Raw genomic sequence first — 17440 nt, 5'->3', positions numbered from 1 at the left:
ACCCCCACACCATAACACCTCCTCCAACATGCTTTATGGTGGAAAATACACATACGGAGATCATCTGTTCACCCACACCACGTCTCACAAAGACACAGCGGTTGGAACCAAAAATCTCCAATTTGGATTCCAGACCAAAGGACACATTTCCACCGGTCTAATGTCCATTGCTCGTGTTTCTTGGCCCAAGCAAGTCTCTTCTTATTATTGGTGTCCTTTAGTAGTGGTTTCTTTGCAGCAATTCGGGCCTGACACACAGTCTCCTCTGAACAGTTGAGGTTGAGATGTGTCTGTTACTTGAACTCTGTGAAGCATTTATTTGGGCTGCAATTTCTGAGGCTGGTAACTCTAATGAACTTATCCTCTGCAGCAGAGGTAACTCTGGGTCTTCCATTCCTGTGGCGGTCCTCATGAGAGCCAGTTTCATCATAGAACTTGATGGTTTTTGCGACTGCACTTGAAACTTTCAAAGTTCTTGAAATGTTCCGTATTGACTGACCTTCATGTCTTAAAGTAATGATGGACTGTCGTTTCTCTTTGCTTATTTGAGCTGTTCTTGCCATAATATGGACTTGGTCTTTTACTAAATAGGGCTATCTTCTGTAAACCACCCCTACCTTGTCACAACACAACTGATTGGCTCAAACTCATTAAGAAGGAAAGAAATTCCACAAATTAACTTTTAAATCAGGCACACCTGTTAATTTAAATGCATTCCAGGTGACTACCTCATGAAGCTGGTTGAGAGAATGCCAAGCGTGTGCAAAGCTGTCATCAAGGCAAAGGGTAGCATTTGAAGTATCTCAAATATAAAATATATTTTGATTTGTTTAACACGTTTTTGGTAATTACATGATTCCATATGTGTTTTTTCATAGTTTTGATGTCTTCACTATTATTCTACAATGTAAAACATTTTTTAAAGAAAGAAAAACCCTTGAATGAGTATGTGTGTCCAAACTTTTGACTGGTAGTGTATGTACACTGAGTATACCAAACATTAGGAACGCCTTCTTAATATTGAGTTGCACAGAACAGCCTCAATTCATCGGGCCATGGACTCTACAAGGTGTCGAAAGCATTCCACAGGGATGCTGGCCCATGTTGACTCCAATGCCTCCCACAGTTGTGTCAAGTTGGCTGGATGTCCTTTAAGTGGTGGACCATTCTTGATACACACAGGAAACTGTTGAGTGTGAAAAACCCAGCAGCATTGCAGTTCTTGACACAAACCGGTGTGCCTGGCACCTACTAACATACCCCGTTCAAAGGCACTTAAATATTTTGTCTTGCCCATTCACCCTCTGAATGGCACACATACACAATCTATGTCTCAATTGTCTCAAGGCTTAAAAAAATCCTTCTTAACCCCTTCATCTACACTGATTGAAGTGGAATTAACAAGTGACATCAATAAGGGATCATAGCTTACACCTGGATTCACCTAGTCAGTCTATGTCATGGAAAGAGCCTTAATGTCCTTAATGTTTTGTACACAAAGTGTATAAATCATTGGTCCAGAACAGAGCATGCTTTTTTACATTTCTACCACTAGGGGGGTCATATTTTCCTATGCAATGGTTACAGCTGTTCAGTATAATGTGCTCACACTAAACAAGTAAACTATTTTTATGAAATAGCCATGAGGTACCCTTTCTGGATACTCCGAATACTCCCAAAAGAGAGGCGGCTCTGTGTTGTGAAGTACAACATTACCCAGTTAATAACATGGTTACAGGTAAAACAAATACTTATCACCCAGCATTCTTACAACTATCTTTATCATGTGCTTTCCATACGAATGTATTATCAATGATAGAAATACACCCTTTCTAGAATAATGAAAATATTTATAATGTAACAATGTTTATTCTATTTGAAGGCTATGTCAGTATTGATGAACTGAGGACTTACTCAGGAGGACTTCAAGACTTCCTACCAGGCCATTGTGGTTCTTCAGTCTCTAAAAAAAAGGCGCTCTACAGTAGATATTGCTTAATGTCATATTACAAGGATACAGATCACAGGGATAATTAAGAGTAACAGTTTTTTCAAGAACAACAAATACAGTATGGGATGTTAAATGACAGATTTAGCAGGATCGCTAGACAGTGTAGTCCCCTTTTCACTATTCACCATTGTTTAAGTTGTTTAATTATTTTAAAAAATGTTATTGAAATAAAAGAGGTTACTTACATATATTTTGATTGACACAGACATGATGAGATAAGTTGCCTCAATGCTGCATTTTGATATACAGTGTGTTATGAATCAGAAATATCTGCCTCGGCTTTATTCACTTTTCCCAGCAAAATGAAGTTCAAACCCTGCATGGAGCATAAAAAAACTAAACTAAATGGTTGCCAACACATACATATACCACACCTGAACCAGTCTTGTTTGCAGTCAATACATAATCAACACATTGAAGAATAAACACTAGTTCCATACTTGAATCAGTAGCTAATTTGAACCGGCCTCTTGCTTGTTACCTTCCAATGATGTGGTTTGTGTCTGAGTGGGTTTTCTCTGAGTTCAAGCTTAGTCATTCCAGTAAATCCAAGGATCAGGTCATTTTCCAGTGACGTAATGTCATTGAACTTCATACTCATGACTTGAAGACTTGTCATATCTGTTGAAAATATTTAATTGATTATGCATTTAGGCTAATAGTACAAAAATAATATTGCCTTTGCTTTTAGCAACTTCTCTCGTTGCAGATATAGAGGAAAAAGACTCAATGATCCGTTGAATGCACATGAAATCACTGACCTGACAGTGATTTGGGCACATGCTCAAAACTGTTTCTGTCCAAGTCCAAGACTAGGTTATTTATTTCATCTGGAAGAGCCTTAAATTCATTGCCTGCCAGGTTCAACCAATGTAGGGCTTGTAACTGTCCTAGGTCAGGAGGCAGTGCAGTGATAGTGTTATTGTTTAGACCAGATTTTTGTAACTTCTTAAGTTTTCCAATGGAGGAAGGCAGCATCATTAGACCACAGTAAGCAGCCCACAGCACCTGCAGCTCTGTCAGGTCTCCCAAGGCCTCTGGAAGAAATGGGATTACAATTGACTCCTAGGATTGTAAGGTTCCGTAGAGATCCAATGGCACTTCGCAGCATAGTTAGCTGGTTCCCATCAAGAACAAGTTCCTCAAGCTGTTCTAAATGCAGGATCTTCACAAGAAATAAGAGGAGACAGTTGCCATTCAAAAAAATGTAAAAAAACTGCTTTTTTAGTTTGGTTAGTGTTGTTAATGAAGGTACAACAAGACTTCGGTGACTAATATTTAACTTTTCCAAATGTTTGTAAGCACATTCAACAACCATATCGTTGATGTTCATTATTTCCTAGCGTTATTTGTAACTACGAGAAATAAAATAAAATACTCTATGTACAAAGCAGACGGACAGACGATTGAGTCTTATTCAGACCACTGATTCCGACATGTTTAATATTTGTCTCCATAGAAACATTTCCTGTGTGTCTTCAACCTCATTCCCGCCCCCGGAAACAAGACCTGTGATTGGTCCATGTGCCACGCACTATAATCATGTTACTAATCAGATCGCTCTGGGTTAGCTCAAATGCGACGCAGCAGGTGAGATAGGAACAACAGAAACATTGTAGCAGTCATTTCATTGCCTTACACCATTATCAACCTATAAATCATTAATAAAGATAAAGATAGCAATACACTTTTCGTATAATTTTAGCTCTCTTTTAGGAATAGCTCAATTCGACCCTCTCTTTGCTATAATGGCATGTTCTCTCTAACGCCACCGTAAGCCAATCACATGTTTTGTTTTGTCGACTGCCCACCAAGCAGCAGGAAGATGCACTTTGAGCCCTGCACAGGCCAAAAAAGCATTTTACAAAATTTCTTATTTTATTCACACTGTAGTTGTCTTTGAGTGAATACAACATGGAAAAAGAAAACCTATCCGTGGTGTTGCATTCCCAGGGCGACCTCAGACTGGTAATAAAGTAGTGTCTAAACTGTGTCATGATGATGTAAGCAGATCGAGATTTCATGAAAACTGCATATTTTGGTCAATATCAGAAAGTCCATCTGCTCATGTTCGTCCAGGAACTAGCCATTTCAATTACCATTTATAATATTAACAATTTTGACTTTTACTTTTGTTACAGATGGCAAAAAAGTCAAAATGTTGAATATAAGTGTTAATTTAAATGGCAGGTTGCGGGACGCTCCTCATGGCCATGGGGAATGCTTGTATGAATGGATAAATAATTACGATTGATTATCTGAATGGTCAGGCTAATTGTGATGATTGATTTCTTACAGGAACAACGACCCATCCCTGAACCAGGTCCAAATGGTATAAGAAAAATGTAGTATCCAGACAGCTTGTAAAGTATATTTCTGCATTTGATTTTCAATTGTGTAGAAACTGTGTACAATTTGTTTGTCCTATGGAGCAATTGCTTGTCTTTCCTTTATCCAGAGGTGTTGCTTCAGATGCATTCAGTTGGGATCTGTGGGTCAGATGTGCACTACTGGCAAAATGGACGCATAGGTGACTTTGTGGTAAAGAAGCCCATGGTGCTGGGGCATGAGGCCGCTGGTCGGGTGGTGAAGGTGGGCTCAGCAGTGAAAAACCTAAAAGAAGGTAAGAACTGTGCAAGCATGTGAGAAGGAAGTACTCACTTGATTCAATGAGGGTATGTTGTTTTGCTTTTAATGCAGGTTAAAGTTAATCAGTTTTTAAAAAACACTGATCAGATAATGCAACTTTGGATTGTCTGTCTGTCAATTATTCATATGTGTTGGATAATTAGGGGATAGAGTCGCTGTAGAGCCAGGTGTCCCTCGCGAGATGGATGAGTTCTTCAAATCAGGAAACTACAATCTTTCCCCCACCATCTTCTTCTGTGCCACACCCCCTGATGATGGGAATTTGTGCAGATTTTACAAACACAGCGCCAACTTCTGTTACAAGTAAGTTCATTATTTCTACTTTATCTACAAGGACAGGTAACGGTCAACATACTGCCATTGGGGAACATTGGGGGTAACATGACAAACCTACATTGCTTAAGTTCTCTCTGTTTATGTATATGAACAGACTGCCTGACAATGTGACATATGAGGAGGGGGCCCTGATTGAGCCCCTGTCTGTGGGTATTCATGCCTGCCGCAGAGCTGGAGTGACCCTGGGCAGCAGTGTACTTATCTGTGGGGCAGGTAGGTAAAACTCGGCTGTCATTCATTGATACTGTTATTTACTGTTACTGTAGCTTGGACCAATGAAGTGTGACACAATTTTGCAGTTGCAGCTGTTCAGGTTTTATGTCCAGTCATTCAACTCCTACAAGATGTGATAAAATGAAATAAAATAAAATGTAACATTGCAGAATATACAGCCAATAAGAAGTATGGCGGTTATTACATTCCACTAACATGCCCATGCAAGTTTGGAAATTAAAGAATGTGGTTTAGTTACAAAAGTGAGAATCATGCTGACAGCATAACATCAGTGGGGAAACCAAGTGAACTTAAACACCTGTAGTAACAGACTTAATATTTAACACATCCACTCTGCTGGTAAGTGAATTAACACATGTAAATACCTAAACATTCATTCGTGAATGAAAGTGTTGGTTAAATAAAGATCAGCTCTTGCTTTTTAGTTAATGATCATGTATTTCCCTATATTTTCCATATAGGCCCTGCAATAGACTAGCGTCCTGTCCAGGGAGTGTACTTTTACATCAAGCTGCCTCAAGCTACTGAATCAGACGATAGGCTCCTGCCCTATGGACCCTTCTGGCTCAGACCAGGCTTACACACTATTTCCTATACTGACCCCTCATGTCATCACTTCTAGCCCTCATTCACACAGTTTCACGATGACCAGCTAAGTTGAAAAATATCTTGTAAGGTTACTAGCACAGCCTCATATCCCCATCGAGTGCATCGGCTTGGAGAGCAGTGTCCAAACCTCCAATTAACATGTGCACATTCAACCTAAGCATCGCTCTCATTTCTCTTTTCCCTATCACAGGACCAATTGGTCTGGTCTGTCTGCTGGTGGCCAAGGCTATGGGTGCCTCACAGGTGGTCATAACTGGTAAGGCACAGGGGGTAATAATACACTCTTTATGGGATCCATTTTGTTTCACTCAAATCAAAATTGTCTACCAGGGTCTTCCTTTTTTTTTAAGGGCTTCGAGGTGAAAAAGGTATAAATGTTGGTACATAAGTACTACTGTTTGATGGCCCAGTATAGTTGGGACTGCCACAGTACTCTTTTTGTCCTTCTGTTTTCAGACCTGTCAGCAGATCGCCTGGTCATGGCCAAGGAGCTGGGAGCAGACTTCCCTCTGACTGTGAAGAGGGAGGATGGGCCTGAGGAGCTGGCTAAGAGAGTGCAGGGACTGCTGGGAGCACAGCCTCATATCACCATCGAGTGCACGGGTGTGGAGAGCAGTGTCCAAACTGCCATTTATGTAAGTACAGCCACAAGAGTGATATTAGAACCCATGGAAATGCTGTACTGTGAAATGTTGCAGTTTTCTTTTAGAAAAGAATATTAACTATTGGTTCCAAGACTTAAAAAGAACTGATGTTGGCACAAGATGGAGGGAATATTGGAGCACAACTATTGAAATTACAGTTAACGAAAATGTACGCTTAATCCAGTATAAACTAATGTATAGAATTTATTATACAAGAGACAAAATTCACATATTCTACAGCACAACAGTAGAATCATGTCTTAAGTGTAAAACTAATAATGACTCAATAATTTATGCTTTCTGGGAATGCTATAAAGTCCAGAAGTTATGGGCAAAGCTAGAAAGTTGGTTGTAAGAAGTATTAGAATGTAAACATACTTTTAATCCGTCTGTCTGCAAATTTCAAGACATGGCATATGGGGGTGTAGTGAGATACCCAATGGGCTGAACGATTCTCTTCTCATCTTGAAAAAATCGAATGATTTATTATTGAAATATTGAAATAGCATGGGCGACCAAGAAAAACAAATTAGTAAAATGTAAGGCCATGTGGCAAACAATAATGCAGGCACTAGGGATGGAGGTGTGAACATGCAGGTCTGGGAAGAGGAGATGCAGTTGTTATTTGTGTTCGTCTGTTAGTATTTGGTGTAAAATAAATAAATATATTCTTGCTGCCAGGCTACACGTCCTGGAGGAGTGGTGGTTCTAGTAGGGATGGGTGCAGCGATGACCACTGTCCCACTGCTCAATGCTGCTATCAGAGAGGTGGACATCAGAGGGGTCTTCCGCTACTGCAACACGTAAGTGAATCTCTTTCTCTCACATTAACTAGGTACAGAAAATAAGTTGTTGCCTTTTACACTGCCCTTCATCTCACACAACAGAGCCCTGAAGCCAGCGCAGGACAAAGGTCTTCAAATAAAATTGTATTTGTCGCATGCTTCGTAAACAAGAGGTGTAGACTAACAGTGAAATGCTTACTTATGGGCCCTTCCCAACAATGGGAGGTCTTCAGGAATATGCTCCCTAATGTTCCAACAATTGCAGCAAGTTGTGTTTATCTGTTGTCTTATAATTCAACTGTTAATGTGTTTTTGTCCTCTTATTCTAGCTGGCCAATGGCTATAGCGATGCTGGCCTCTAAGAAGGTGAACGTGGCGCCCCTGGTGACCCACCGGTTCCCCCTGGAGCAGGCTGTGCAGGCCTTCGAGACCACACGCCAGGGACAAGGGGTCAAGGTCATGCTCAAGTGTGACAAGACTGACCAGAACCCCTGAGAGGACTGGGAACACCAGGACCAATAAGAGCTAGTATAGACAACCACAGCGCTGTAGATCTAACAGTCGATTTTTCTGTTAGTTGTCTATGTTGCCCCATCTTAATCAGGTTACCTGTTGCCCAAACAGCAATTTTCACTCTTGAAATCAGATATTTGGAGACGCTATGCAACTAAGTATATGATTTGACAAAACGTGCTCACAGCAGCTTTCTCTTTCATCATGTGATTTCAAGTTGCTTTTGACTGTAATTACTTGATTACCATATGTTTATAAGATGATGCAAAACTGTTAAATAAAGCCTTTGAATCTTGTTATAAACCAGAAAGTATTGAAATATTGTAGTTGTTTTTTGTCTAGTCCTCTAGTCAGTACCTAGCTGCTGCCACCAGGAGGAGTTAGAGATATTCACACACCGTACGCCAAGTCCAGTGTGATGCACATACTGTAATGCAGACAATCAATCTCCTGTCCATACAATAAATATTTAACAAATGGTTTATCTGAAAATGTTGACTGATAAAACCTAATGACACAATTCACAGTAAAACAATTATTCCAATGAGCCAGCAAAACAGAAATTGGGGATTATTTGAGATTTTATTGTTATGTTGCCATAATGACTTGATACTATCATGAGGCATGCACACAGATAAATGTTAATTTTTCAAATGTAATTTTTAGTAAAATGCATGTTAAAAGCATTACTCAGTCGTAAGGCTTCCTCAGTCACAGTGGGATTCATTGTTCATCTTTCTCTCAAGGCTGAAGCCCGACACAGCAGAAGGGGGATGTTTGCAGTGACTAACCGTGACGCTTATGAACACAATACTAGACAAAGTTCTCTTTTTGTACAGACATTCTAATACTGCTTATGGCAATGGACACAGCTTTTACAACACAATACATTCACAATCGACTCAAATGAGTTTCTGTTGGGGTGGAACACAAAAGATGAACATAGCACACATAGAAACGACCCTTTCAAGTTTCATACATTGCTTATTATTTTGAAAATCAAACCAATGTTAAGTTCAACAGTTTTGAATGAACTGTTATTAAAATGTGTGAGAGACAGTGCTGTCCAATAAATTGTGTTGACATATGGAAGTTAAAAAAATACTTGCACACTAGTCAAAAACCTTGACCTCATCATGACTTGTTATCATGATGAGGTTGAACTTCTATAAAATGAAAAAGTTCAAATCTGAAGGGATATGGCGTTTGGTAACATACAACCTCTGCTGCTAGCATTTGCTTGATAAATATAAACAAAATTATATTACCCAAGTCACTCCCAAACACCCTTTTACTGTCCAGCTAAACTATATTAACAACAGGATTTAAATCGTCCTTTAGCAGGGCTCTTTTCCCTGCTATCAAACCAGCAGGAAAAGTCAATAAATATGTACAAAGCAACCATGGTCCTTCCCCATTACCTCAGACACATTAGCAAAATATGTATTTACACTAAAAATAAATACAACAAAGAAAACTAAATGAAACAATATGCAGGTACAATATTACATTGATATGAATATAAAAAAATACATTGTGATGCATTCCATGTAGTCTCACTGAACTGACATCCAAAAAACACAAACAACACAAATAAATAACGTAAACACCTTCTGCCCAGATGACCCTCTTTAGTATTAACATCAGCAAAATATCGGGAGTGTCAGTTGAATGAATGTTAGCTAAAAAAAGATGAGATGAAAAAATGATAAGTCATCGACACAAAATAAAGAAAATCACTCTGGCTCACTAGCCATCCTCAGACACTCATTAGTCTGCTAGTCTTGTCTTGTCCACCCAGAGCTCTCCAACTGGACTGTAAACAACCGCTGCTTACAGCTCCTCTGTGGAGGAGAATGGGATCTGTCCTTGGTTTAAATATACATAGGAGTCTCCTGTCCTGTTAAGAGTCTGAACATGGCCGCTGGCATTGTCTTCATGTGAATCTGGTTTAGGAAAAGACAGAAAACAAAAATTTAGCTAGGCACTTGCATCTATTGCTTGTTATTTTATCTGTCAATATCTTCATTGAAAATAATCAAGCTTAGAGGCACACACTTACAGCCTAATGATTTTATTGACTACCCTGGCCACCAGCTCTGCCCCCCCCCTAGATCCAAACTGTTACAGACCTATATCCACCCTGCCCTGTCTTTCGAAAGTTTTTGAAAGCCAAGTTAACAAACAGATCACCGACCATTTTGAATCCCACCGTACCTTCTCCGCTATGCAATCCGGTTTCTGAGCTGGTCATGGGTGCACCTCAGCCACGCTCAAGGTCCTAAACGATATTATAACCGCGATCGATATAAGACAGTACTGTGCAGCCGTCTTCATCAACCTGGCCAAGGCTTTCGACTCTGTCAACCACCGCATTCTTATTGGCAGACTAAATAGCCTTGGTTTCTCAAATGACTGCCTTGCCTGGTTCATCAACTACTTCTCAGATAGAGTTCAATGTGTCAAATCAGAGGGCCTGTTGTCTGGACCTATGGCAGTCTCTATGGGGGTGCCACAGGGTTCAATTCTTGGACCGACTCTTTTCTCCGTGTATATCAATGATGTCGCTCTTGCTGCTGGTGACTCTCAGATCCACCTCTACGCAGACGACACCATTTTGTATACATCTGGCCCTTCATTGGACACTGTGTTAACAAACGTCCAAACGAGCTTCAATGCCATACAACACTCCTTCAGTAGCCTCCAACTGCTCTTAAACACTAGTAAAACTAAATGCATGCTCTTCAATCGAACGCTGCTGGCACCCGCCCACCCGACTAGAATCACTACTCTTGACGGGTCTGATCTAGAGTATGTGGACAACTACAAATACCTAGGTGTCTGGTTAGACTGTAAACTCTCCTTCCAGACTCACATTAAGAATCTCCAATCCAAAGTTAAATCTAGAATCGGCTTCCCTATTTCGCAACAAAGCCTCCTTCACTCATGCTGCCAAACATGCCCTCGTAAAACTGACTATCCTACCGATCCTTGACTTCGGCGATGTCATTTACAAAATAGCCTCCAACACTCTACTCAGCAAATTGGATGTAGTCTATCACAGTGCCATCCGTTTTGTCACCAAAGCCCCATATACTACCCACCACTGTGACCTGTACGCTCTTGTTGGCTGGTCCTCACTACATATTCGCTCGCCAAACCCACTAGCTCCAGGCCATCTATAAATCACTGCTAGGCAAATCCCCGCCTTATCTTAGCTCATTGGCCACCATAGCAACACCCACCCGTAGTATGCGCTCCAGCAGGTATATCTCACTGGTCATCCCCAAAGCCAACACCTCCTTTGGCCGCCATTCCTTCCAGTTCTCTGCTGCCAATGACTGGAACGAATTGCAAAAATCTCTGAAGCTGGAGACTCTTATCTCCCTCACTAACTTTAAGCATCAGTTGTCAGAGCACCTTACCGATCACTGCACCTGTACACAGCCCATCTTAAATTAGCCCACCCAACTACCTCATCCCCATATTGTTATTTATTTTGCTCATTTGCACCCCAGTATCTCTATTTGCACATCATCTCTTGCACATATATCATTCCATTGTTAATACTAATTGTAATTATTTTGCACTATAGCCTATTTATTGCCTTACCTCCATAACTTGCTACATTTGCACACACTGTATATATATTTTCTGTTGTATTTTTGACTTTTGTTTTGTTTTACCCCATATGTAACTCTGTGTTGTTGTTTTTATCGCACTGCTTTGCTTTATCTTGGCCAGGTCGCAGTTGTAAATGAGAACTTGTTCTCAACTGGCTTACCTGGTTAAATAAAGGTATAAACAATAAAAATAAATAAAGATGAATGCATCTTATGTTCATTCCTCTTTCATACTATTTGATTCTGGTGTCCTCTGAGCTCCTTTATGAAATATATCTGTGTATCTGAACTGAACCTCACCTCGCCCACAGAGTTTGAGAGGGCTTGGACAATCTTCTCATGTGCTGTAGCCACCACGCTTTGGCCATTGATCTCAATAATGCGGTGGCCAACCCGGACACCCCCTCGCTCAGCAATACCCCCACGCATCAGGCTGCAGATCTGTGGGTGAAGATGACAAGCAGAAGGTGAATATTATCCTTAATGGCAGTCACTCACCCCCATGGGCAACAAGACAGGGGTAATTCTATAGGGGAATAAAGCAATGATGCAACGATGTTCCATTAAATCTACTGGAACAGTTGTATTGCTAAAATGTCAAGGATAGTTAATGGATTTGGTTGTGTGATCCTGGTAGGGAGAGACCAGGGTGAGATTTGAGCTCTATGAATGACATTGTAAGGTTAATCTGTATGCAGTAGCAAGGAAAATGGCAGTTCACACCGAGCTGATAACCTAAGGCAATAAAGCTCCAAGCTTCAGCCTCAGTGCAATGATAGCCACAAGAGATAAAACAGTAATTGCATCTGGAAAAAAATGTAACAGGATTTTAAAGGGATATTGTCAGACTACATAAATATTGCTCTAAGGAGTTGACAATTTGTGTCAAAGAAGCAATGTGTTACAGAGGATAACTTGAATATGCAGACTTGAATAAAGTGGTATGACGAACACACTAAAATACATGTGTGAGCAACATGTTTTTTTATATCAAAGCATGTAAAGCTCATGATGAAATCACATACTGTACGCACAGACCTATAGGCTAACAGCTTGTCATATTATTTGATACAATATTATTTTCCTCAGAATTGGTTTCTTTAGAGATATGACTGTACCAGCTGAAAGGAGATAAAGAAAAAAGCTTTTAATAATTTACAGTGCTGTCTTCTCCTATTCAACTCATGTCAGCTGAAATCCTCCTGAGGGAACTGAAGTTTCATTAGACAAAGACATTGATATAGTACAGAATCTCGTTTTTCAACCAGTCACAGCCTGTGTTATTCAACCTACGCATGAGAACACAGTATTCCAAAAACAGACAAAAGAAGAGTGGTCAAGGCCTTTTGCTGTTGAGTGATGACTTGAATGAAAACACTACGGCACTGTGTTCATAGTTTGACATTGCACACAGGGCTAAGTGGTGGTGCCTGATCTGATTGTACTTACAATCCCATTCTGGACGCTGAAGCCCAGCTGGTACTTGAGGTCTGGCCTCTTGATGAGCACGGTGGTGACAGGGGACAGCTCACAATGTTCAGCTTCACCTGCACCTGGTTCTTCAGGCCCTGATGGACAAACACAGTGGTCAGACAGAGCAGAGGACATCCTGCAACCTCCACTGGGTTTAGTCAGTGGATTATTTTACATTATAATTATGATCAAATTACAGAATTCATGTAGTGTTACACAATTAATGTAATGTCACCATAATAACCACAAATTTATACCTGTACCCACACACATTGACTCGGTACCGGTACCGCCTGTGTATAGCCTCATTATTGTTATTTTATTGTGTAACTTATTGTATTTGTATTTTTTTACTTTAGTTTATTTAGTAAATATTTTCTTAACTCTATTTTCTTAAAACTGCATTGTTGGTTAAGGGCTTATAAGTAAGCATTTCACGGTAAGGTCTACACCTGTTGTATTCGGCGCATGTGACAAATAAAATGTGATTTGATTTGATTGAATGACTCTTCCTAGAACTCTGGCCCTGTCCATGTACCTTGATGATTCCCTGACAGGTGGCGAGCGGCAGCCCTACCAGGCTGGTGTTGTTGATGGACATGATCTGGTCTCCGATGCTGAGCTTCCCGGAGCGGGCGGCCGGCCCACCGTTCATCATGTTGGCCAGGATGACCGTGGGCAGGATGGAGCCCCAGCCAGACTCCACTATGACCACGCCCAGGATCTCTCCCTTATGCTTCTCCAGCTGCAGCTGTGGAGCCAGCCAATAGCGAGAGAAAGAGAAAGAGAGAGCGAGAGAGAGTGATGAGTGCCTCTAGTCAAAGCGATTGTGGGCAGGAGAAAAATTAATCATCGAGAAATATAATGGTGTAACGGAAGAACAGAAACAACGTGCGGAAGAAGGAGGGCCAGATGGGTATAAGACCACTGTCAGCTTCTCTGGTAATTGGCTCAGTCCATGTGCAGTACTTCCACAGAACTAGACTGCCTCACTGCTCATCACACTCTTTAATCCTATGTAAGAGGGCACTGACTGAGCATCAAAAAGTACTCAGAGAAGTGGATTGTACAGTGCAGCTGAGGAACCATTATACAGTTACCTCATACAGTTAAATGAGAGCCAAACCTCTTTGCAGTTCTCAGAGTTGGAGAAGTGGATGAGGTCATCGTTGTACATCTCCTGCGTGTTGATGATGTCACTGTACTCCTTCTGACTCAGGTCCTCTGGGTTGATGCCGTTGGCCCTCAGGAACTCCTGGTAGGCCACGCTAAATGACTGCCCAATCGACTGGGCTATGAGCTGGGCCTGAAGAGCCAATGAGAAGAGAGGATAAGGCCATGAAAATAGAATTTACCCATGAGTGTTAGAGTCAAATTGCTGTGGTCTGAGATGCTTTTTCCCTTCTAGTAATTATATTTCTATGAATAAAACCAGCTATGAATAAAACCAGCTATGCATTTGGCAGAGAAGCAATACACTGCCAATACACTGTCATAGTGACAGCAATGGGGAGAATCACATCACAGAGCAACTGGGGGATGCAGATCAATATTCATTTATGTGGTATGAATCAAAGCACATAAGACAACAGTGGAATTGCTTCACTGTTGCCAAGTACTATATGAGGTCCAATAAACATTTAATTTAAATGTCAAAACCTATTTGCCATGTCTTCATTACTGACAACTAGCTTCTGTCCTGGCATCATTTAATAAAACCATATAAATGGACCAAAACATGTTCGCACAGCCAAAGCAATGAGCATCATGAAGCCTATAGCATTGGTGCAATGATTGCTTCATTTTTTGTCTAAAATGGCAAAGGTATTGATTGTAAAAAGCTGATCTAAAGAGGAGAAGAAAAGGGGAGTAATCTAATTGCATATCATTAGATATTAGGGATGTTTCTCTCACATATAGTTTCCTTATAATTCCCTATATTTACCTCCTACTTCCCCTCAGGCTGTTTTAGGGAATTATATGTTTCCTAAGGAAGGAAGCAAGCTGTGGTTGCCCTGTTAACAAACTGACATCCAACCGCATGCTGGGCTTTGATAGACACATGAAGCACATCCTGGACTGTGGTGTGGCTGAAAATTGGCAATATTACTGTGACAGACAGCATATCACACATTGGCAACGTCTCTGCACTGACCGAGGGACAGGGGGCCAATATAAATAACCTGCTATTTGAGTTTTAAGAATCCCATAATATTGTCCCACTCCTTACCCCTAACCATGGGGAAACTCCATTAATGCTCCTGCCCATAACGAATGGAGACAGTAAAGGCAGTAGCTGCCCTTATCCAGACCAGTATACCCAGGATCAAGCCTACCTTGTCATAGGTATAAAGTAATAAGACACTGTTGGGAGAGGCATAATTGAAATGTATAATCGTCCCTTCTGAGCTGAGGCTAAATGACTCATGTGTTAACACTCAGACAGACTGTCCTTTATGCCACAGCAGCTAATTAGACATAGAGAGATAGAGAGGGACAACTGCAATGCAGGGGCAGACGCACGCTGGCTAGGGGAGGCGAACATGTCATTCATAATGTGTTGTGACTAATCTCTGAATCAGTCACAACACATGACTTCTACATTTAGAAACATGTCCTGTGCATAACCTTTCACCTGGTCCTGATCCTAGTCCTCCAGTTCAGGACATTGTACCATTCGATTATAGCCTCAAGGGATAGATCACAGACACACAGACACTTACGTCCTCAGACTCAAAGACGTGGCAGATCATCTTGTACTGTTTCTTGGCCTCTGGGGCTCCAGGTGTGGTCTCGATGCAGTCCTGGGAGGCTGTGCGGGGCATGCGGCGCCTCGCCATCAGCACCACAATGTTCCCAATGTCAGCTATGTAGGAGATGGTGCGCAGGGCGTTGTCCATCATAGTTTCCTGTGTATGCAACCACAGCAACAAACAATGAACAACTAGTATATTGTGTATTACAATTGACGCTTAGAGTAAAATAAACACATTGTGTGTTTTTTAAGCTTCAGACGAAGTATGACAAGGTGTTTATCTTCACATGAGTGTCTGGTAGTGCGGAACATGACCAACAAGGAGCAGGAATGCTCAGCTCTGTCCTGCACGCTCTTCAGCAAAACATAATTAGTCCGTCAGCAGAATTAATGATCCAATTTGTCTGTGCATGCTGTGCCCACAGCCTTTCACCTTTCTCATGGTGAGCAGCCTCAGCAGTGTGGCAGAAATCCATGCATTTCCATTTAGCCCATATGCTCCGTAGCAGGCCAGGCATGGAAATCACAGCTCTAATCAATCTGATGTTCTCAAATGTTCTCATTCCCTCTGGTACACACAGACAGCAGGGACTGAACCAAGGCACGTTTGGAGATTATTTAAAAATATTATTCAATAGGATCGCTCTTACATTTTTATACGCGGCACAAATGTTCTTAGTGGGTATGAAATATTACATTATTCCATCTAGGAAATGGTACAATTGGTATAGTCAATAAGAAAAATCACATGAAAATGACATTGTGTTGCTACCAACAGAGCCCCATAAATCCAGACTTTTGCCATCTTGATGGTTGCGGGAAGTAGGTAGCCTTGTGCCAGGCAGGGAGTGGAGTGGAGAGACACTGCATTGCAGCACGTTACAGTAGGCTCTGCCAGGCAGCCAGCCCACACACTGCTGTTCTGTTCAGTAGGACTGCAACTCAACGACAGGGACACACATTCTGTTCACAGTCAGTCAGCTGGCACTCTACACCAGAGACATCACTGTTAACACTGCGGCTGACCCTCACACATTGGACAATCTTGTTTCCCATAGGTTCCCATACGACATTAAGGCGTGACATCAAGAGTAAAGTGCTACACTGTACCTAATTTATAACTGCATTACTGTTCAAAGTTATGTGTCAAGCATATGTGTGCTAAACAATTTGGCTTTGGAGTTGAGATGATTTCTGACAAATTAATATTGCATATGGATTGGGTTGGGAATCAAATGGGTTGGGAATCAAATGGGTTGGGAATCAAATGGGTTGGGATACAAAGTGTTTAAAACTAGCTTTCATCTTACTGCTAAGTCCCACTTTATTGACAGCTGTCCATAGAGGCTTTCTGGCTTTAACATTTTTTTTTTTTTATCCTCTCTCAGAGGGAGATCAGATAAAAAAGATTAAATCAATAAATGATCATCAAAATCTGTCACAAAAGACACTGAGAGGAGTTGCGTGTCTATGGCCCCACTACATTTGATTGGTCCTGTTAAGGCTGGAGTCAGGACCTCTACTCACCTGTGTGTCTGCGTTGAGCACTTTGATCCTCTGGGTGGAGATGAAGAGGTCCACCTCTGTCAGTGTGTGTGCGTCCCCCTCTGGGCTCTGGACGGAGACAAGAGAGAGACAGGTGTGTCAGAGTCCCCCCTGTGGCAGGAGAGAGCGGCCCTGGTGCCCATTCTGTAAGCACCCTGGCTGGGGGCTGAGGACTGGGGAGAGCTCACCAGGGGCCTCGGTTAAGAAGCTGCACTCTTTCATCTCCAGTTGAGAGCAGTTTTAAAGCTATTTCATAAATCATG

General features: G+C 41.4%; 2 protein-coding genes across 2 annotated transcripts in view; one reads left to right on the top strand and one right to left on the bottom strand.

Annotated features, from left to right (window-relative positions):
* Positions 1-3803: 3803 nt before the first annotated feature.
* Positions 3804-8100, top strand: LOC121563429 (sorbitol dehydrogenase). Its single transcript, XM_045216972.1, has 9 exons — positions 3804-3979; positions 4310-4343; positions 4470-4634; positions 4804-4963; positions 5091-5209; positions 6030-6095; positions 6296-6474; positions 7165-7286; positions 7598-8100. The coding sequence occupies exons 1-9, from the start codon at positions 3926-3928 to the stop codon at positions 7761-7763; spliced, it is 1065 nt and encodes a 354-aa protein (XP_045072907.1). The 5' UTR covers positions 3804-3925; the 3' UTR covers positions 7764-8100.
* A 244-nt stretch (positions 8101-8344) lies between these two features.
* Positions 8345-17440, bottom strand: part of LOC123485863 (amyloid-beta A4 precursor protein-binding family A member 2-like) — a 92807-nt gene continuing 83711 nt past the window's right edge. The window contains 8 exon segments of the mRNA XM_045216971.1: positions 8345-9727; positions 11705-11845; positions 12854-12927; positions 12930-12972; positions 13416-13628; positions 14004-14183; positions 15601-15786; positions 17160-17246. Coding sequence (XP_045072906.1) covers positions 9656-9727; positions 11705-11845; positions 12854-12927; positions 12930-12972; positions 13416-13628; positions 14004-14183; positions 15601-15786; positions 17160-17246 — 996 coding nt within the window. The 3' untranslated portion in view covers positions 8345-9655.

The sequence above is a fragment of the Coregonus clupeaformis genome, unplaced genomic scaffold, assembly GCF_020615455.1.
Source record: "Coregonus clupeaformis isolate EN_2021a unplaced genomic scaffold, ASM2061545v1 scaf0875, whole genome shotgun sequence".
Taxonomy (NCBI): Eukaryota; Metazoa; Chordata; class Actinopteri; order Salmoniformes; family Salmonidae; genus Coregonus; species Coregonus clupeaformis.
Note: the sequence above shows the minus strand (reverse complement) of the source record. Positions and strands in the feature narration are given on the sequence as shown.